The sequence below is a fragment of the Canis lupus genome, chromosome 4 (genome assembly GCF_011100685.1).
Source record: "Canis lupus familiaris isolate Mischka breed German Shepherd chromosome 4, alternate assembly UU_Cfam_GSD_1.0, whole genome shotgun sequence".
Lineage (NCBI taxonomy): Eukaryota > Metazoa > Chordata > Mammalia > Carnivora > Canidae > Canis > Canis lupus.
In genome coordinates this window covers 21,644,374-21,663,114 of record NC_049225.1, presented here as the reverse complement: position 1 = coordinate 21,663,114, position 18,741 = coordinate 21,644,374, and the positions used below count along the sequence as shown (strand labels likewise).

At 58.0% G+C, this 18,741-nt stretch overlaps 1 protein-coding gene across 17 annotated transcripts in view; it reads right to left on the bottom strand.

The window, feature by feature from the left end:
* Positions 1-18,741, bottom strand: part of COL13A1 (collagen type XIII alpha 1 chain) — a 148,649-nt gene that overhangs the window by 46,913 nt on the left and 82,995 nt on the right. For 11 of the 17 annotated variants that reach the window (XM_038534174.1, XM_038534187.1, XM_038534171.1 and 8 more), the window contains 9 exons: positions 18,189-18,215; positions 17,114-17,140; positions 12,568-12,594; positions 12,447-12,473; positions 11,535-11,561; positions 8,521-8,586; positions 4,813-4,920; positions 2,022-2,048; positions 1,119-1,154 (listed from right to left, as the gene is read on the bottom strand). In XM_038534174.1, coding sequence (XP_038390102.1) covers positions 1,119-1,154; positions 2,022-2,048; positions 4,813-4,920; positions 8,521-8,586; positions 11,535-11,561; positions 12,447-12,473; positions 12,568-12,594; positions 17,114-17,140; positions 18,189-18,215 — 372 coding nt within the window. Of the gene's footprint in view, positions 1-1,118; positions 1,155-2,021; positions 2,049-4,812; positions 4,921-8,520; positions 8,587-9,654; positions 9,712-11,534; positions 11,562-12,446; positions 12,474-12,567; positions 12,595-17,113; positions 17,141-18,188; positions 18,216-18,741 lie in introns of all 17 variants that reach the window. The other 6 variants (XM_038534172.1, XM_038534188.1, XM_038534186.1 and 3 more) reach the window with 2 other exon arrangements.

Here is an 18,741-nt window from a genome sequence, read left to right as displayed (position 1 = left end):
GGCCAGGTCCCCTCAGATTTGCTGGTTGAAGGACCACAGTGGTGGCTTGGCAAAGGCCACTAATGTTTTGCTATTCCTCCTTCAAGAAGGGGAGGCTGAGTCCCCTCCCCTCCCCCCACTGACGTGCATGACTTGGCCATGTGACTTGTTTTGACCGATAGGACATCAGAAAGCATGATGCCCATGACCACTCTGGAAAAGCTCCTGTGCACTCAGACTTGGCAGGTTTGAACATTGCCCTGGGCCTACCATACTGTAGGAAACCCTGTACAGCCTACTGGGGGGCGCTGAGAGGGCCATGTTGGGGAGAACAGAGCCACCCAGCCCACAGCCTGCACCAGCCACCCAACATCTGGAGGCTTCTCCATCTGACATCTAATGCAACTGCATGAGTGAGTCCAGAGGAGAGTAGCAGCACTCCCGGATGGCCCATCCACAGAACCAGAATGGAAATAAATCCTCGTTTTAAGCCAGGAAGTTTGGGATGGTTTGTTACACAGCTTTAGATAACTGATACACCCACCCATTTGCCAGGATTGAGCTCACAGGTTGTCTTCTCCCAGAAGACTTCCCAAACTCCTCCCAACCTGGAATTAATCTGTCTACCTTCCGCCACCCATATTCACATGATGCTTTGTGATGAGAGCTTAGCACGATCTGCCTTCATAGGAATCTGTCTCTCTGGACCGTGAGTTGCCAGAAAGCAGGCCTGGGATCCCTATCTCGGAATCCCTCACCGTGCTTAGCATGGATCTCTGCCTAGGGCGGGGCCTGGTAATCTGCTCCCATTTACCAGGCCCTCGGGGGCCAGTGACAACCTGGCCTGCCTCAGTATAGATATAGCGACCCAGGTTGGAGGTAGGAGACTCACCTGGTCCTGAGGTCTGACTGGGCCCCTGATTGCCTAAGGCCCTGCCCCTCTGAGCCTTCTCCTTCCCCAAGTGGAGACATGAACTCTTGTCTGGCCAACCTCACAAATGTGAGGCTCACACTGGGCAAGTAAGTGTGTGTGCAAAAATACATGTGCATGACCAAGTCCTGACCCTGTATGCACTGTGGTGAAGCCCCATGTGGGTTACTACTGGGGGGTAGGGTCCTCCCCTCCCCTTCTTGCTTACCTTCCGGCCGTGGTAGCCTTGGATTCCTGGGTCTCCCTGGGGGAACAAAGAGAAGACCATTAGTGGGATTTTCCAAATGCCAAATTTTGGCTCGCACTCTTCCCCTCACATCGCCATTCCTCTTCTCAATGACTGCAAATCCCACCCCCCCCCCCCCCCCCCCCCCCCCGACTTCTGGCCCTCCCTGGAACAATAGCTCTGCTTCCTGTGTGGCCAGCAGAGACCATTCTCTTCAGAACAAGTCGCCAGCTTGCAGAGGCAGAGGGAGGTGGACAGGGTCAACTTGGCAGGGGCCCAGGAGACCCGAATGTTGGTTTTGATTCCATCAATGACTCTCTGTTGAGCCTGGACAAGTCACTCTTCCTGAGGGCTCTCAGCCTCCACATGTATAAAATGGTTGGGTAGGGGCAGTGCTTTGCAACTTTGTGTCCCCAGGGCCTCAGGGCCCCCAGCTTCAGAGAGACAGTCAGGTTAACACAGTGGGCTTACAAACAAGGTCTCACAAGAGACCAGATGATCCCAAAGGTCACCCTTCTAGCTCTGACTCTGTATGATACACCCTTTCATTGAGATGTTGTGACAGTGTCCTGGGCATCAACCTGGAGTCTCCAACCAGACCTTAAGCTCCTTGGAGTCTCCAACCAGACCTTAAGCTCCTTGGAGGATGGGACCATGGCTTCCATACTGGTCATATGGAAGTGTGCCTGGGGACACCAAAGTGCAATCTCTGGGGGACCCAGGTGGTTCCCCAGAGGACAATGGCACTTTGGAAGTGAGTCAAATGTGACCCATCTCTCACTGAGGTCACTCTCAGCTCCTCATCCAGTAGCCTGCAGTGCTGTCTCCCCTCCTTCCGCAGACAGCTCTCCCGCCCATGCAGCGCATCACCCGAAGGGCCCTCACCTTTGGTCCAGGAGGCCCGGGTAAGCCCTGTGGAGGCAAGAAGAAGGTGAGTGGAGATGGAAAGTTCTGGCAAACAGTGTGGTTAGGTGTGTTTACTGTGGAGGCTGGGAGCAGAGGAGTGCTCGAGTAGCTATAATGAGTTCTGGATATGCTAGAGACGAGATCTAGAAGATTCTGGAACGGTATCTGAAATCTGCTGAGGACATGTGGGGACAACAGGCTCACAGCTCCCTCTGGAGCCATGCAGGCGCTGTGGGCATCTCTGCTGTGCTCACCCGCTGGAAAATAGGTCAGCGGCAGCCTGTTAAACTGACAGTGTGGTTTGGTCCGGGTCCCCACCCTCCCACCTCCTGATTGGGACCCCTCCCTGGGAAGCCGACCTTGCTCAGCAGAGCGTCGGTTTTGCCTTTGGCCCTGCCAGCCTTCGAGGGAGCCTTCTGTCTCCTTCGGCCCAGGGTGCTGCGACCACAGCACTCAGCCATGGTGGGGGGATTGGGGGCAGGGGTGGGGGTGGCCCAGGGCCTGCGGGAGCCCAAGGGAGAGGCCAGGGCAGGCTGGCTCCACCGTGGTCTGGGGCAGAGGTCTGGGCAGCAAACACGGGCAGGAGAAAAGCAAGATGCCCAAGTCTGGGCTGTTTCAGTCGGCTTCAAAACATGCTTGCTGGTTTTTTTCTTTATAAACAACCTAACAAAGAAAACCACCTGGCTTGGGTTCAGTGCGTGGGAACCCAACATGTCTGGGCGGTAAGGGTCCTCAAAGAAGTGGATTTTGAGGAGTTTTTTTGGTTCTCTTGGTTTGGTTTGGTTTCATTCCCTAAATTTCACTTCCTTTCAGGTTTTCCACTTTCCCATCTACAAACCCATGGAAGTGAGACTAATCTTCCTCCTGGGATCCCACGACACAGCGATAGTTAACATCTATCACGGAGGTCAAGCTGGGCAGGAGGGCTGGCAAGTCAGGTTTCACACCGAGCTGAGCTGCCAAGCTGGGTGCCCCGGGTGGCCAGAGCTGTGGGCCAGCCTGGAGGGTCCCCGCACCGAGCCTCAGCATTGGCAGCTGGAGCAGCTGATGGGCCCAGGTGCGAGGCCGAGTGACCTGGAAGGTGGCCATCCTCGTGGAGGGCTGCCTGGCAGTGACATCGCTGACCTGGCCATTCCACCTCTGGGAATCTACTGCAGTGAAGGCATCAGAGATGCACACAAACATCTACGTTCAAGGATATATATTACAGAAGGGAGCTCATTACCTACTTGTAAATGGGCCCAGCAGCCCTACAATCCACACCATGGGAGACTCCTGCTCTAGGAAAGGGTGTGGTTTATGGTGTTGAGTGAAAAACATAACGGGACACAACCTGTTACCTTTTTCAGACTGTTACCAACCTGGAAGATGTTTACATGTGGATGTGTCTAAGGAGAAAAATGGAAGGGGGCCCTCCAAAATGTTAATGATGGTGAACTCTGGATATGGCAAAACAGACAATTTAAAGCTTTTTCTTTGTCTGTGTTCCAAATTTTTCATAATGCGTGGATGATGCTTTTGTCCTAAGAAAGAAAAACAGGGGGCGCCTGTGTGGCTCAGTGTCTGCCTTTGGCTCAGGTCGTGATCCCAGGATCCTGAGATTGAATCCCGCATTGGGCTCCCCCGAGGGAGCCTGCTTCTCCCTCTGCCTCTCTCTTTTTGTCTCTTATGAATAAATAAATAAAATCTTAAAAAAAAAGGAAAAATAGGTTTTTTTTTTTCAGCCCAGTGAAATAAACACTATTAAACAGACTTCCCCCTTAACCCTGTCCCTGCCCGTGTTTGCTGCCCAGACCTCTGCCCCAGACCACGGTGGAGCCAGCCTGCCCTGGCCTCTCCCTTGGGCTCCCGCAGGCCCTGGGCCACCCCCACCCCTGCCCCCAATCCCCCCACCATGGCTGAGTGCTGTGGTCGCAGCACCCTGGGCCGAAGGAGACAGAAGGCTCCCTCGAAGGCTGGCAGGGCCAAGGGCAAAACCGACGCTCTGCTGAGCAAGGTCGGCTTCCTTCAGGAACATAGGACATTGGTCTTGGCTCTAAGACTGATAGAACCCATTTTCGGCAAAGAGGTCCAGGTGCCTGCTGAGTGATTCCCCTGCTCTGTTGCACCAAGTAGGCCGAGAGCGTGGGTCTTGGCCAGAGCTTGGAAACCCGATGGCTTAGTGGACACCCGACCTGACCTACTATTGCCTGAGTGTGGTCTCGCCTGGAGGGGGCACCTGTCCGCCCCCCTTGGCCCACAGTAGCCATCCGATCCTCAGGCTTGATGCGGTATCTCCCTGGCTTACTAGACATGCAGATTGGCTGGAAGGTGGCCCAAGACTGTAAAGCGCACATACAGCAGCAAAGGCATGTTCGTTAGGATGCCAGGTGGTCAGGTGTGCCCTTGCTATCTGCCTCAGAACCCACTGCCCCCAGCTCAGGTTCTCCTACAGCTCAGGGGTCAGGGGACACCCATCAAAGGGTGGGCCCTGGGAACGTTCTTTCCGAGCTCCTTTCTGCTGAGGCTGAGAACGGGGCGGCCTCTGAAAGGCAATGACTGGACTTGAGGCCTGGCCCCAGAAGCTGGGTTTTCAGAACCAGAGCATAACAGGTGAACGGGGCCCAGTAACTTCTTGCAGGAGCCACCCATGTCCAGTGGCCTTGCCAAGGTGTGGACCCTTTAGTGGGGACCCAGGTTCTTATCAGTTATGCACAGTTTGGATGCTTCCAGAGAATTTTTGGATAACTCTTGGGAGAGGAGGTGGTAGAGAGAGAAAGGGAAAACTTACGGGTGGCCCCATGGGCCCTGGCAGTCCCGGGTACCCCAGAGGTCCGCTTGGTCCAGGGGGGCCTGGTGGCCCTGGTGGGCCTTGGATACCGGCCTGGCCCTGTTCACCCTGATGTTGGTGAAAACGAGAGTTAGAGGGAGAGCCCCAGGGCTGGGGAGTGGCTCCCACCCCAGTGCCATGCACCCAGTGAAGGCCCCATCAGGGGCTCTGGTGGGAAGGCGGTGTGGCGTGATGGTGATGATGCTGTGGTGGTGACTGCATGCAGGGACCAGTGGCAGCAAGGAGACGGCCAAGACATGAGGCCCCCGAGAGGAAGGGTCCAGGGAGGACCTGCTGCACAAGCAGCTGGCCCTAGAGCAAGAACCCTGCAGGGGGCAGGGGTAGAGGAGTGAGCAAGATGACCCTGCCCGACCGTGGGCATGCTCCGGGCCTGGTCAGATAGCCGGGGTCCAGTCCACGTGGTCCTCAGCCTGGCCTGCCTCGGCCCCTCCCTCCGCGTGGCCAGTCACATCCTCTCTCTGGGCCGGGCCTCCCAGGCTTTGAGTGAGAGCAGCGGTCCCCTATTTCCAGCCGCAGCATTTTGCTGTCTGATTCTCTGGCCCCGAGTGTCAAAGGAGGCCCTTGGGTCAGAGGCCACAGAAGTTGGTCTGGCTCACTAGACAATTGGGCAAGAGCTCTTGTGTAAAAACATTTGGACTGGGGGCTTCTGATGTCACACTGGGAGCCCTGGCACTCGAGGCCTGCATTCTGGCGGGGGCCACCCCCCCTCCCCGTAAGTGACAGAGGCAGGCTGACTCCCCGCTTCCCCATCCTCTTTGCAGGCTGCCTGCTTCTGTCACTTACGTCATCTGTGCTTGGCCTCAGACAACAATTGAGTTGGCAACCCTGAGCTGATTGAGTTTTGGGAACTATAAAGGGCTGTATGCCTGTCGGGGGTCCCCATTAGCATTCTTGTGCCCTGCCCCCACTCCTCAGGCAGCTGCTCTGAGCCCAGCCCCTGTCACCCACCGTGCCCGTGTCCAGGATGGGCCGAGGGCCCAGAGAGCTAGGGGTGGCATCGTGTTCCCTCAGGAAGAGGAGAGAGCCTGGTCCATGTGACCCACATTGTGGGGCCGGGGGCCAACCGGAGTCATCCTAGATCTGGACCAAAGCTTTCATGTTACTTTCTAAGTGACCTCTCCGGGGACCGTCTGGGCTCAGCTCCTATGAGAAGAGGCCCATCCCTGCAGACAGACTGAGGCAGAACCACCTGGCAGGCATGCGAGCTCCGGGCTGGGATGTGGGGGGACACAGGCGGCCGGAGCTGCAGGCCGGCCAGCCTTCTCGGTGTGCTCCCAGTGACCCTCTGTGACCCTCCTACCGTCTGTAGGAACGGGGGAGCCGAGGATGCCTGCTGCAACCCCACGGGAGGAAAAGATGAGGAGAAACAGGGGTGGGCAACCTCAGAACGAGAACTGTCGGGTTCCAGCAGCTGCTGCCTGAGCCTCCCTGGGCCGGGACATCCTCGCCCGGATGGCACCCAGCACGGTCATGCTGGGGCCCGGGCTTCATCCTGCCGTACCCTCTGAGAAGCCACGCGAGGGAGGGCACAGGGTGCCCGTGGTGGAGGAGGCAGGGGCAGCCTGGGTCACGAGTCCCATTTCACAGAAGAGAAAACGGGCTCAGAGAAGGTGAGCTCCCTGACTGAGGTCACATGGAGAATTTGTGGGGAGCCAGGTCCCAAACCCGGAACTCCACACTGTTCCTACTCGTTCCAAATAAGCCCCCAGAAAAAACTACTCACTGTCCAACTTTCTGCACTTTGGAAATGGCCTCCAACACCATCTGCTAAGTACATCATATTTCATATAGTTTCCTCTTTCAGCAAATGTTAGGCCAGTGTTTAAGCACCTTACAGAGCCTGTAAAATCAATATTGCTTTATTGATAGGAAATGGGCAGGCCTTTTTACGTCCTGTGATGGGCGACCGCAGAAAAACCCTTTTCTCCAGGCACGATCCACGGCGGGTGGGGAAGGGGCCCCTATGCTTCCCTCTCTACTTTGGAAACCAGATCAGGGCAGCACAGAAAGTTCTGGCGCTCCCACGCCCTGCCCTTGAAAAGGGAGACAGTGACGTGCAGTGGCCTGGATGGGATCTTGGGCACCCTCTCGATTTCTTCATCCGTAAGGTGGGCGTGATTATGATGGCACCTGCGCCGCCCGCTGGCCGGTGTGACATGACACCAGATAATCCATGTGGCATTCTTACCGCAGCGCCTGGAGCCCAGCGAGGCTTAACGAACAGCATCTAACGTAACTAAGGCCAGGAGGTGGCTCCTGGGGGCCGAGGTGAATGGCCAGTGTGAGGGCAAGGGCAGCTCTTCTGGAATGGGGTCTGACACAGGTAGGGGGGGTGACAGGGGGCTGCTGGTGCTTCTCTGAGCTGCCGGTGGGCCCCCTGAAGAGCCGTGCCTGGAGTAAGCCTTGGGAGCACATGGAGGCTCTCGAGGATTTGGCTGCTGTAATGGGATATGCAGGCTCGGGTGGCACACGCGTCACGTGGCCCTCTGTATTTTTAGCTGTTAATTGGAGTGATTCTTCAGCCTTGTTCAATCAGGTGCCTGAACCGCTGGCCCCTGGGCTCCTGACTCCTGAGTGTGGCCAGATGGTGGCTCCGGGCCCTGCCGTCGGGCTTTCAGAGAGCATCTCGGAGCCCTGCCCCTTCCAGCATCCCCTCGGCCCTGGGGGTCACCTAACTCCCGCACAGCGTGAGGAAGGCTGGGGTGTAAGTGGCGGCCGTGGGCTGCCCGGCCCAGAATCAAGCTGCAATGCCTGTGCCTGGGTCCCTGGCTCTGCGGTCTCTTGTTTTCTGTTCTTTGTAACCTGGCCCTACCCTAGCCTCCTTGGGTTCGTAAGGCAGGGAGAAGGAAGCAGTTGCTCACAACGATTACACCTGTTGGTTGTGGGCTACATTCCCTCGGCAAATTCCCTCACTCCTCAAACTCAGATTACAAGTGATCAAGTGCTAAGCAATCCATTTCTAAATATAAAGGGTGTAGTCCAATGGAGACCACAAATGTGGGGTCTGAAGACCTGGTTGCCGGGTTCCCATTCTGCCTCTCGCTGCTTGTGTGACCTTGGGCACAAATTCACTCCTCTGAGCCTCAATTTAATAATAGCAGGAGCTATCCCAAGTGCTTTGCACACACCGTAGCTCTTCGCAGCAGGGACCCTTAATGTCCCCATTTGACAAATGAAAAAGCGGAGGCACAGAGAGGTTAGGCAATTTGCTCCCAACCCCGCAGCTAATGAGAGTCACAGAAGCTGGGTGCTCTGCAGTGTACTGGGTGTGTGACCTCGGGCAACCGACTGGGTGTCTCTGAACTTTGCCTTTCTCATCTGCGAAATGAGCATGATCGTGCCTAAGCCATAAAGTGGTCGGAGGAATGAGGCGAGCTCGGCCCTGTGAGACCCGGCACCCTGCGCTGCTGTTGCTGCTGACGGCTCTGGGGAGCCGTGGCGTGTGCCAGTGGGGGGACCTCCTGGGCTCGGGCCTCGTGTGTTTCCACATCTGTGCCATTCACGGGGCCAGTTTTGTCTAATTGAATCGAACTGAAGTAGAGTGAGGTCCTGGCTTTCTCTCCAGCCCCAGCTGGCCCGTCGGGGCCCGGAGCCCTGCCAAGCCCCCGGGGAAGCCACGCGTGGTCCCGACAAAGGGACGGTGTCTACCTGGAAGGTCCGTCTTTTTATGACTGGGGGTGGAGCCAGTCGCACAGAATTGAGGAGAGGCAGCAGCTGAGGAGAAAGATGAGTTGGAAGGCCAGAGGGCAAAGGCCAAAGATCGCAGATGCTCAGAAGGATGCCGAATGTCGCCAGGAAGGCAGGGTGGCCAAGTGGGAGGGGAGGAGAGGAAGAGAAAAGAGTGATTAGCGAGCATGAGGCGCAGGGAGGGAAGGTGTGGGTGGGCCCTCTCGCCGTCTAGGGGCGCAGCGCCGAGCCTGCCCTTGGACGGCACACGGTCCCCTGGGGTGTTGGCCAGCAGCACCCCCGACTGGGAGAGTGGCCCCCCTCGGCTGGGCCACAGAGGCCCCTGGCACACAGCCCACCATTGCGCTGTCGGCCCCTCGTCTGTCCCTGGCGGTGGACGGGGGCAGCAGAGGCAGAGGCTCGGGAGGGACCCACAGGACCAGCTAAATTGGGACTTGAGGCCAGGCTGGTGTGTGGCAAACTCTGGGCTCTTTTTTTGGTTGAACGAGAAAGGCTAGCGTCAGCGAATCTGGGGAGGATGGTCACGGGCAGTGCCAAGTCGGGCTCCCGGGGGCTGAGCCGGCCGAGGGTGTGGCCAGTGTGGGCACGAGCTAAGTGCTTCTGAGGTCTCTCCGTGCACCCCCCCGCCACCCCCCCCTCCCCGGGGCTGGTGGGTTTGGAAAATAAAGGCTGGGCAAAGATGTCTCCAGCATGTTCAACCACTTTTTTGGGGCAGGCAACTTTCAATCACATTAGCTACTGTGATCTTCATTTCTGGACATTCTCGTTGCTTCCAGCCTCTCTGAGCACCCCAGGGCTTCAGGAAGCAGTTGGAGGCTGTGTGACAAGGGTGGCGTATCATTGACCCCTTGTTTTCGAAAGCATTTTACCTCACACGAGGCCCCTGGGATGAGTGTTAGGACCCAGGGGCCCACCTGGACTGAGACCTGGGAGCCTGCTGTGGCCTTTCCGGGTCCTGCTGCCTTGAGGGGCAGCGGCTGCCCCGAGAGCCCCACTGCTTCCCGCCGTGGGGCCTGGGGACGTGCAATGTTGGGTTCTGTGTCCAGGGAGCCTCTCAGCAGAGAGGGGCCCGCAGACCTTCCAGAAGCCACAAACCTTCAGGGTAATGATCTGGTTGGAGCGCAGAGCCGAAAGGGTGCTGCTCAGGTGCTCCTGGCATGGGAGGGGACGGAGGTGGCAGAGACAGGGCGACCGGGGCGTGAGTGCCAGAGCCCACAGACACCAGCTGCCTGTTCCCTGTCCCGGGGTACTCCACGCCCCACTCCCCCCTTCTTTCACCCCCTCCCTGGGATGCTACAGGCTGGAGCAGAGGCAGGATCTCTGGTTAGCTCTTGGAGCAGAGGCAGGATCCTGGAGGCCTGCCACCCCCGTCATGCCTGCAGACCCCTCAGAACACCAACAGACCATTCTCCCTAGATGCTCCCTGCTTTCCTACCCACTTCCAGATCAACAGGGGGTGCCAGCTGCCTTGCCCTGTCCAAATCGGCTCTCACCCCTGCCTGACTTGGTCTCTAACCCTGCCACAGTCATAGCTTTGCTGCACTCTGTGGCCAAGATGCTTCTGGAGGCTTCCATCACTGCTCTCTCTCTCTCTCTGTCTCTCGTTGAATCGAGGGGCAGAGAGCCTCCCCACCTCCACTCCTCCTCCCCCGCACTCACTAAGGACGGATGACACACCGCCAACATGTCTGCTGTCGTGTTGTCTTTTGTGCTGGGGGATGCTGTCTTTCTTTCGGGTAACATAACAATCCTGTGAGTCCATCGTTTCAAATAAACACAGCTGACCTTCTATTATTGTATCAGGATCAGGCTGGCCGGAACACCAGCGCCCCTGCGTTCCTGGAGCACATGTCGCTGACAGGCTAGCTCTGTCTGCGTGGCCACCGGCCTGCGCCCCCTGCCCAGAGCCCAACCCAGCTTTGGCCTCAACCCCCAATCCCCACTGCTTATGTTGAAGACCGCCTGCAGCCTCTCCCCAGGAGCCCAGGAACTCCGGGGTCAGAGTCCAAGTGGCTGGATGCTGCTGGCAAGGCCCTCCCAGTGGCCCTCTATAGCCAGGTCGACTCTAGGCCTGACTCTAGTCCCCTTGCCTGATGGGGGTGGCAGCCAGGGAAGCCACACTGTGCGTGTGTTTCTGGGCACAATGAGGCCCATGGTGTAGGGCTGGGCACCCAAAGATCCTAGGGTCTGAGAGCAATATGTTTCTGGTCCCAGGTCTTACTGGAAGGCCCACATCTTTGCCCTCTGTGTTCCAAGAATGCCCTCCTGCTATTATGTTTGTAGCTTCCTAATAGGACTACAGCAGGCTTTGGGCCCTATATCCTGGGGAAAAGCAAGGAAAAGGAAGGAGCTAGGGCATGGGGGTGACTGGGAGGCCATCCCAGCCCAGAGAGTCCCCACTCTGCTTGGAGAAGGCCTCCTCTATTCCTAAGGAGGCAAAGCAGAGACTTTATCCTTGAACTGATAGAGCCAGCCCCCAGTTATCTCCCACCATTGAGGTCTGGGTCATCTGCAACAATGACTAAGCTGAAAGTCCCTCTGATTCAGCCAGGGCAGGAAGCCAGGCATGCACACCCGGTCACACACACACACACACACACACACACACACACACGCGGGGCAGGGAGTCAGACTCACAGACTCACACAAGCTGCACAGCCCTACAGAGGGCGCGGTGTGCAGAGAGTCGCAGGACCAGATACCCGGAGTTCCAGTACGCACACGCTGGGAGGCTTGCGGGCCAGCCAGCACAGGGGCACATGCACAGAGACGTGCACGGGCGGGCGGACGTGAGCCCTGGAGACCAGCCCTGCACAAGCGCGCTGCTGACCACCAGGCACACTCCAGGGCTGGGGGACGGCCACCCCCACGGCCACTGCTCTGGCCAACCTCTGTGGGTGCTGGGGGCCCCAGGGAGACGAGGCTGAGCTGGGGGCTGTGCCCAGGGGATGGATCAGTGTCAGGGGTTCACTTACCCGATGTGGGTACTCTCCACACTGCCCCTGGGGAAGGGAGGGAAGCAGAGGACCGTGTTAGGCACTCTGGGGAAATTGTGCCTCAGAGGCATCCTCAGGACCTGGGGACATACCACACGTACTCATCCCCCCCCCCCCCCCCCCCCCCCCCCCCCCGCCCACCAGCCCTGCTCTGGTCCTGGACTAAACTCTCTGAGGCAGGAGATCAAACTCACTCCCTCCCGCTGGCTGGCAGCGGGGAAGACCCCTGAGGCCTGCCTGGACATGGTCCCGTGGGACGTGGGACACAGGGCAGGATTCTCCTGCCATATCCCACTTGCCATGACCGCATTCAGGAGTTATGTTCCATGCCTGGCTGGCGGTATCTTCCATAAAAGGTCAAACCTCTGGGTGGGTCCATCGCACTGCCCCAAGCAGGAGCCTCTGGATGGGAAGTGCAGACACGGAGGGGGGCTGTGGGCATGGACCCCTCGGAGATGCCTTCTCTGAGGTTGGGGGTGCCAGGTGCACCCAGCAGAGTGTGCAGGGTGAGCCCAGCAGAGTGTCCATGAGAAATTTAAGGAGATGGCAAATGTATGAGGCCAAGAAGGGAACCAGGTGAGTGGTTTACAAATGGACACCTCAAAATCCTAGAGGCCCGTGGGGATGCATCAGGGAGCACCCTGGGTGTACGTGCAGGAGGGGCAGAGAAGGAGTCTGAGGGGCCAGGCTCCTAGCCTCCCCTCCTCCCGAGGAGAGAACATCACCCAGAACACCCTCCCTCTTGTCTCTCATCCACCGCAGCATCACCAGGGATGCCCTGGTCCTGTTAATGAATACTAACATCCGAAAACCATCGCTTTGGACTGCTTTCTACATTTAGGGAGGCTGTTTCCTATGATGAAAATTCTAGAAAACCTCCATCAGGCTTACCTTTTCTCCTTTTTGTCCTGGAGGTCCCTATGAAGAGACAGAAAAGGCAGTTAGAAAGTGAAGCGAAGGCCACAGGGGCCCGAAACCTCCCTGCTGAGGAACATTAGGGCGAGGTACCAACCGGCTGTCCTCGGGGACCCGTCAGGCCCTGCAGGGAAGAAACACACAGAGGTCAGTGGGCGCGCAGAGGGCAGGCAGGATCAGAGATGCGCGGGGCGTGCTGGGGGCCGGGGCTTGCAGGGAATGCACGGAGTCCTGAAGGCTGGGCTCCTACCACCCATGGCCTGTGCTCCTGTGCCCAGGATGTTCTAGGTGATGTGGCCTGTACACCAAGTCTCAGCTTCTTCCTCCGTCAATGGGAGTGACTCAGGGTGCCCTGGGCCCCTGTGGGGAAGCCCAGGGGCCTTCCCTCCTCTTCCTCCTCTCCATCACCCTCTCATGGGCTGGCTGTGAAGGGGGCTGCATGTACACATCAAGTGGTGCTCTGCTGCTGTGGGCTGCCCTGCCTCATGCATGCCCATCTCCTCCCCTCATGGGGCCAAGAAGTAGAGGTCGAAAGCCTCTAGGAGACCCTGGCCCATTCTATCTTCTGCCTAGCACTGCCTCAGCAGGAAACCCACCGAGTCAGAAGGGCTTTGGGGTATGCGCAGTGGAGGGGGGTGCTGGGGGCGATGCTGCTGACACATGGGGCCTTTGGAGAAACCTTTGGTGAAGAGAGGGAGCAGGGAGCTGGTGACCTAAGCCATGTTCTGGGCCCCTGAGAGGAACACAAGGGGCCTTGGGGCACCCTCTGGGGTGTCTTGTCAAGTTTGTAGGGCTGAGAAAGAAGCCTGGGGTCAGGGTGGACCCTAGTACTTTGAGGAGGACACAGGGTTCAGCTGGCTGTCTCAGGAGCTGACCCGAGGCTGGTGTGGAGGAAGAGGGGATACTTTGAGGACGCGCTCTGAGGCAGGCTTTCAGTATGAGCCGAACCCACACCCGCACTGGCCCATGGAGAAGACGCTCGCGTCAGCTCCGCTTCCCAGACGAGGTGATGGAGACAGGGCCCTGCAGCCCAGTGAGTGGTGGCGCTGGGACGAAAGCCCAGGTTTGCTGACTGCAAAGGCCCAGCTGTTTCCTCTCACCCACACTCTCTGAACTGGGCCCCTGAAGGCAGGGCTTCTAGACTTGGCCGGAGCCACGGGCAGTGCTCTGCCCCTGGGGCCCTGAGGTCCCTTCCAGCCACCATCCTGGGCTCCTGTGAAGATCCATCTGCTGCACCAGCCTCTTTGGGGTTGAAAGAACTCAGGATCTCCTGGGAAGGGCCCATGTGGGTGGGAAAAGAGCCTCTCTTGTCCCTGACTTGTCAATGGGACCAACCAACAACCTGGGAAATTCTCACAATGGGAGGGGACAAGTGGCCTTTGGGACAATCCATGGGGCATCGCAGCCCATGTGGCTGACCATGTGTTCAGCGTAAGGCCAGCAGAGTGTGATGCATGGCAGGGAAGCAGCCTGCAGGTGACCGGCCACCCCTTCTCATGATGAACAGAGGCATATGATGAGGAGGGGAGGGCCCACGGCTGAAGAAAGCCATACAAAGGTTTGGGGCTGCAGGGACTTGCAGGATGCAATCCAGATGTCCCAGATGGTGGCCCGTGTCACAACAGTGGTCCCCAGAGGTATTATTGTGTTGCTGCCACGCAGTTTTATTTCAATGAATTGCCAACATTTAAGAGCAAGGAGAGTATGACACGAGTCTGGATTTCAAGTTTCTCTTAAATATTTCAAGGCCCAACCACACATGGCACCAATTAGCTCTTGCTGAATAGTGGCTGCCCCTTTAAGATAGGTCACGGGTGATGCGCTAGGGTGCTTGTCCTGCCTCCCGTCTGCTCTGCTGGGCACTGTTGTGAGCACTTGGTGTGAATGAACTCCTCCCACCCTTAGGGCAGCCCTGAGCAGTGGGAGAAGATGTGCATTCAGGGTCCCGGCTCTCCTTGATGGCACTTGTGGGATCCCCAATCCTGTCCACACCTTTCCTTAGGTTCTAGGGGCTCCTATGGGGTGGGAGGGCTGGGGGTGATCCCCTTTGGAAGTGAGGACAGAGGGTAAGCATGTGAGAGTGAGCCCCAGCCCCCCATGTTGGATGCCTAGCAGAGGGGGAGCCATCTGGGGATGGAGGTGAGTGGGAGAAAGACAGATGATAAGCAGGCCAAGATAATTACACTAGACAGGGTGTTGAATTAATAGCGCGGGGTCCCTGTGCCAAGCCAAACAGAAGCCTAATGGTTCCGTGGCCTGTCAGATTTTGACGGATGACTGAGAGGCAGACAGAGGATCTATCACACTGATGCGGGCTCACGGGACAAGGGATGGCCTCTCCCTTTCCCCCCTGAGTTAGCTCCGGACAGGGGGACACATGGGTCGTTCAGTGGGGTGGGGCAGACAGATGGCAGAGGAGGCCCCGTAGAAGCGTTCCTCTCCTTCAGGACAAAGGGCTCTGCAGCAGAAAGGAGGTGTGGTGCGATCCCACCACATGGGGCTCAATCCCAGCTCCGTCATTTAGAAGCTGGGTAGCCTTGGGCAACATACTCAGCCACTCTGTGCCTCCATCTCCCCTTTCGTCGAGTGGGGATAATAAGCTGCTGTGAGGATTACACAACAGTGCCTAGCTGACCGTTACTATTACTTCTGGGTTGCCACGGACTGTGTTATGGCAGGGCCAGGCCACTAGGAAGGGGAAGAAGGTGGCAGGGAAGGGTTGAGGGAACAAGGGCCCCAAACTCCTGGCATCTAAACCCCTGTGCCTCTAGAACAATGGCAGCATGGAAGTGTTCCTGTCTTAGTCTCCACCGCTTCGTGCATGTGCACTGCCATGCTGGGAACAGGGGAGGGGCAGCAGGACATGCACCTGCAGTGGGGGTGGCTGTGACGGGCAGGAAAGCTGGCTGGGCACCTGGATTCCAAAGCCAGCTCTTCTGCCCACGGCCTCCAGAACCCCACTACCCTTTTTCCAGTTCTGTGGATGTTTTCAGCACTTGCCTGCCCCAGGGCCTTTGCACATGCTGCTCTCCCATGTCCAGAATGCTCCTTCCCATTCCTTTTTCTCTTTGTGAAACCCTCATCCCTCGGGCCCCAGTTGAAGCCTTTGTCAGAAAGCCTCTCTGACCCTCAGCCTGGGTGAGGTGCTGTTACACGGAGGTTTCTCAGGCTAACCGGCACAGCACTGATTGCCAAGGCGGTTTGTTAATTATGTGAGTGGTTATTTAATACCTGCTCCCCCAGTAGACGGTGAGCTACAGGACGGCAAGGACAGTGTCTTTCTGACTCCTGTCTCTACCCCTGGCACCTGGCTCAGTGCCCAGCATAGAGCAGATACTCCCTAAGAATGTGTTAAGGGGAAGGCAGGAGGCAGGGAAATAGGGCAGGAGAGAGGGGAAAGAAGGAGGGAGAAAGGCAATGAAATGTGGAGGGAAGGACCTAGAGAATTGGGTTCGGATTCTGTTTCTGATGCTCTCTAGCTGTGTGACTTCAGGCAAGTTACTTAGACTCTCTGAACTTTCGTTTCTGCAGCTGTCAAGTGGCTACTTCTAGTAGGACCTGGGGCCCAGGCTTAGGCTGAGCATAGAGGAGGTTAGACATGCATAGTGCCCAGCCTCGTGCCCACCACATAGAAAACCCTCAATTATGTTAGCTGGGCCTGAGTCGACGGGACAGGTGGAAGCCCAGAGGGAGCTGAGCTTCCAAGGGTCCCACACAATTTAGGGGGAGCTAGGGTGAAGGCTGGGGCTCCCTTCCCATCCACAAAGTTGGCCACCTCTTGCAGCAGGCAGGGTTCTGGCCTCCTGCGCTGTGGCTGTGCCCCACTTGTGAGTGGAGAGTGTCCTCATGTCTGCCCTTGGAGCAGGACAGGCACTGAGCCGGGCTGGACGGGGAGCCGGGGAGCCTGCCGTGCCAGTCTCACCGCCCTGCACATTCCAGACCCTTCTGCAGGAGGTGGGACCTCACACTGTAGAGGTGACCACCCTGGAAGGCAGCCCAGGGAGCTGGCCCATCTACTCCTAATGGCCCATCTGTCCCCGTCCCCAGAGAACTGGCCGCCTCCCCTGCAGTGGGTGGCCCCTGACAAGGGGAGCCTTTCCCTTCTGGAAGGAGTAGCCTGGAGGAGTTGTAGGGACAGAAAATTTCTTTAAAAGGCTTTGCAGAGGTGAAAGGGGTTAGGGGGAAGGTGGGGGCAACCGTCCCCTTCTCCAAGTCTGCTTGATGCCCAGCAGGGACAGGAGTGCCTGGAGCCCTGGGGCCGCCCAGAGCGGGGTGCGGGTGTAGAGAAAGTGCTCAATGGGCTCCTCACACCCCCAGTGCGAGGACGGGGGACCGAATGTAAACTCAACCCCAAGGCAGAGGCAGAGACCTGTGGCAGTTTGGGAGCACCAGCCTCTTCCTCTGTGGAGCACTGGTGGTACTGAACTCTCTCTGGACCTCCTTTTCCTCATTTTTCAGGTGGAAAAGCCCCCTGCCCACCTCTCCTCCCTGTGTTGATGTGAGGACGCTAGGGAGTGACGATGGGGGCAGCCATAGGACTGTCCCTGTGGGTCCCCTGTGCCGGGTGGCGCTTGGCCGCGGCCCACGAGGGCCAGGCTGACCTCTCCACCCCTCAAGGGAAGGCAGGAAAGCTGGGGTCTTACCATCTCCCCTTTGGGTCCGGGGTGGCCCTGGAAGGAGAAGAGCGTGAGAGCCAGGTAGGCTGCAGCCCAGAAGCCCCTGCCTGCCCCCTTCCTCACCCGCCGCTCATTGTGCACACATCTTTCCTCCTCCTCAGTTCTCTGGCTCCCAGTCCTGGGCCCGCTGGCTCAGGTGGGGCATCTGCTTGTTGCCCTTCGCTGGGTCTTACTAGCAGCTGCCAGCCCCTGCAGAGCCCCTGCCCCAGGCGCACACCCGGGGGAGGTGGAGGGATGCCGGGGCCTGGGAGCTGAGTGCAAATGGCCTCCAGACCCCTCGTGGTGCTTAGCTCTGGTCTGCAGTGGGGGATGGACCAGACGGGTGACCAGGCCCTCATCTGGAGGATGCCAGCTGCTTGGGGGGAGAAGTGAGTGCATAGAGCTGGGCTTGGCACCCCCTGCCTTCCCTTGTAATCTCTGAGGGCATCAGAGGGGTCGAGCTCTCCCCAGCTCACTCTTTCCTAGGAGTGGGCAGGGGTCTCCTTTCCCCCATGAACATTGGGGTCTAGGGTCCAAGTCCAAAGGATTAAAATGGACAGAGACAGGAGCTGTGGATGGGGACCCAGACTCCATGTGGACTTGGGTGTACATGGGTCCCAACAGGGATGGGAGACCCGAGGAGACAGGGAGGGGCAGGCGACCTGGTGGTGCTAGGGGGCAGGTGTGAGCGGGTGCCCAGGCTCCAGTTAGAGCCAGCAGCCTGAGCCCTCCACCCCTCTTCCCTCCAGGCTGCGTCCTTGCCTCACTCCCTAACATAGCCCCTTCCAAGGGCACCTCAGAAACACCAGCTTCTAGGGGTGGCTCTTGCCCAGGATGTTGAGAGCCCAGCTTGACGGTCATGGACTTGTGCCCAGGGGAGGCCCACTGGGGTCGGGGGGCCCTTCCCGCCTCCCACTGATGACAATATCCCACCCCAGGAACTTGTCATTCCATCTGGAGCTTCTCTCATGGAGTTAGGGTCTTGCAGAGGGCTAAGGACCCAGGGTTAGTGACCTGGGTTAAGTCAGGGAGAAGAGCTTACAGCCCCAGAGGGTCTACTCACCGGTTTGCCGTCTAGCCCAATGGGACCCTGAAAGAGGAAAGAAGCCACATTAAAGACAGCATCACAGGTGTCCTGCCGTAGAGGCAGCCTGGGCAGTGGTCAAGGACACAGGCTCTGGACTCCCAAGAAAAGTTCAAGTGTCTGCTTGACCACTTACTGGTTATGTGACCACGGGTAAACTTAGGCCTCAATTTCTTATCCTAAAATGGGGAAAATAGAGTCTTCCATGAAGGGAGAGTGTCTTTGTGAGGAGTGAACGAAATGCCACCTGTCCAGTGCCCGGCACGAGAGACAAGCTGATGGATGAGAGTCACTGTGGCAATCACAGACCTCCTCCTCATTCCGAGTGGCAAGTGAGCTGGATGTTTCTAGAAAGCCTGGGGCTGGCCAGCACCAGGGCCTGCAGAAAAGGAGAGCTAGCCGCTCCCCTGCCTTCCCTCTCAGAGCCGGGCTTAGATCCCTGGGGCAGGGGTCACAGGACATCCAGGGGGCCGCCTCACTGTCTCCTGTAGGTGGATCTCTCCAGACCAGCTTGGGGGTTGCTTCCCGGAGG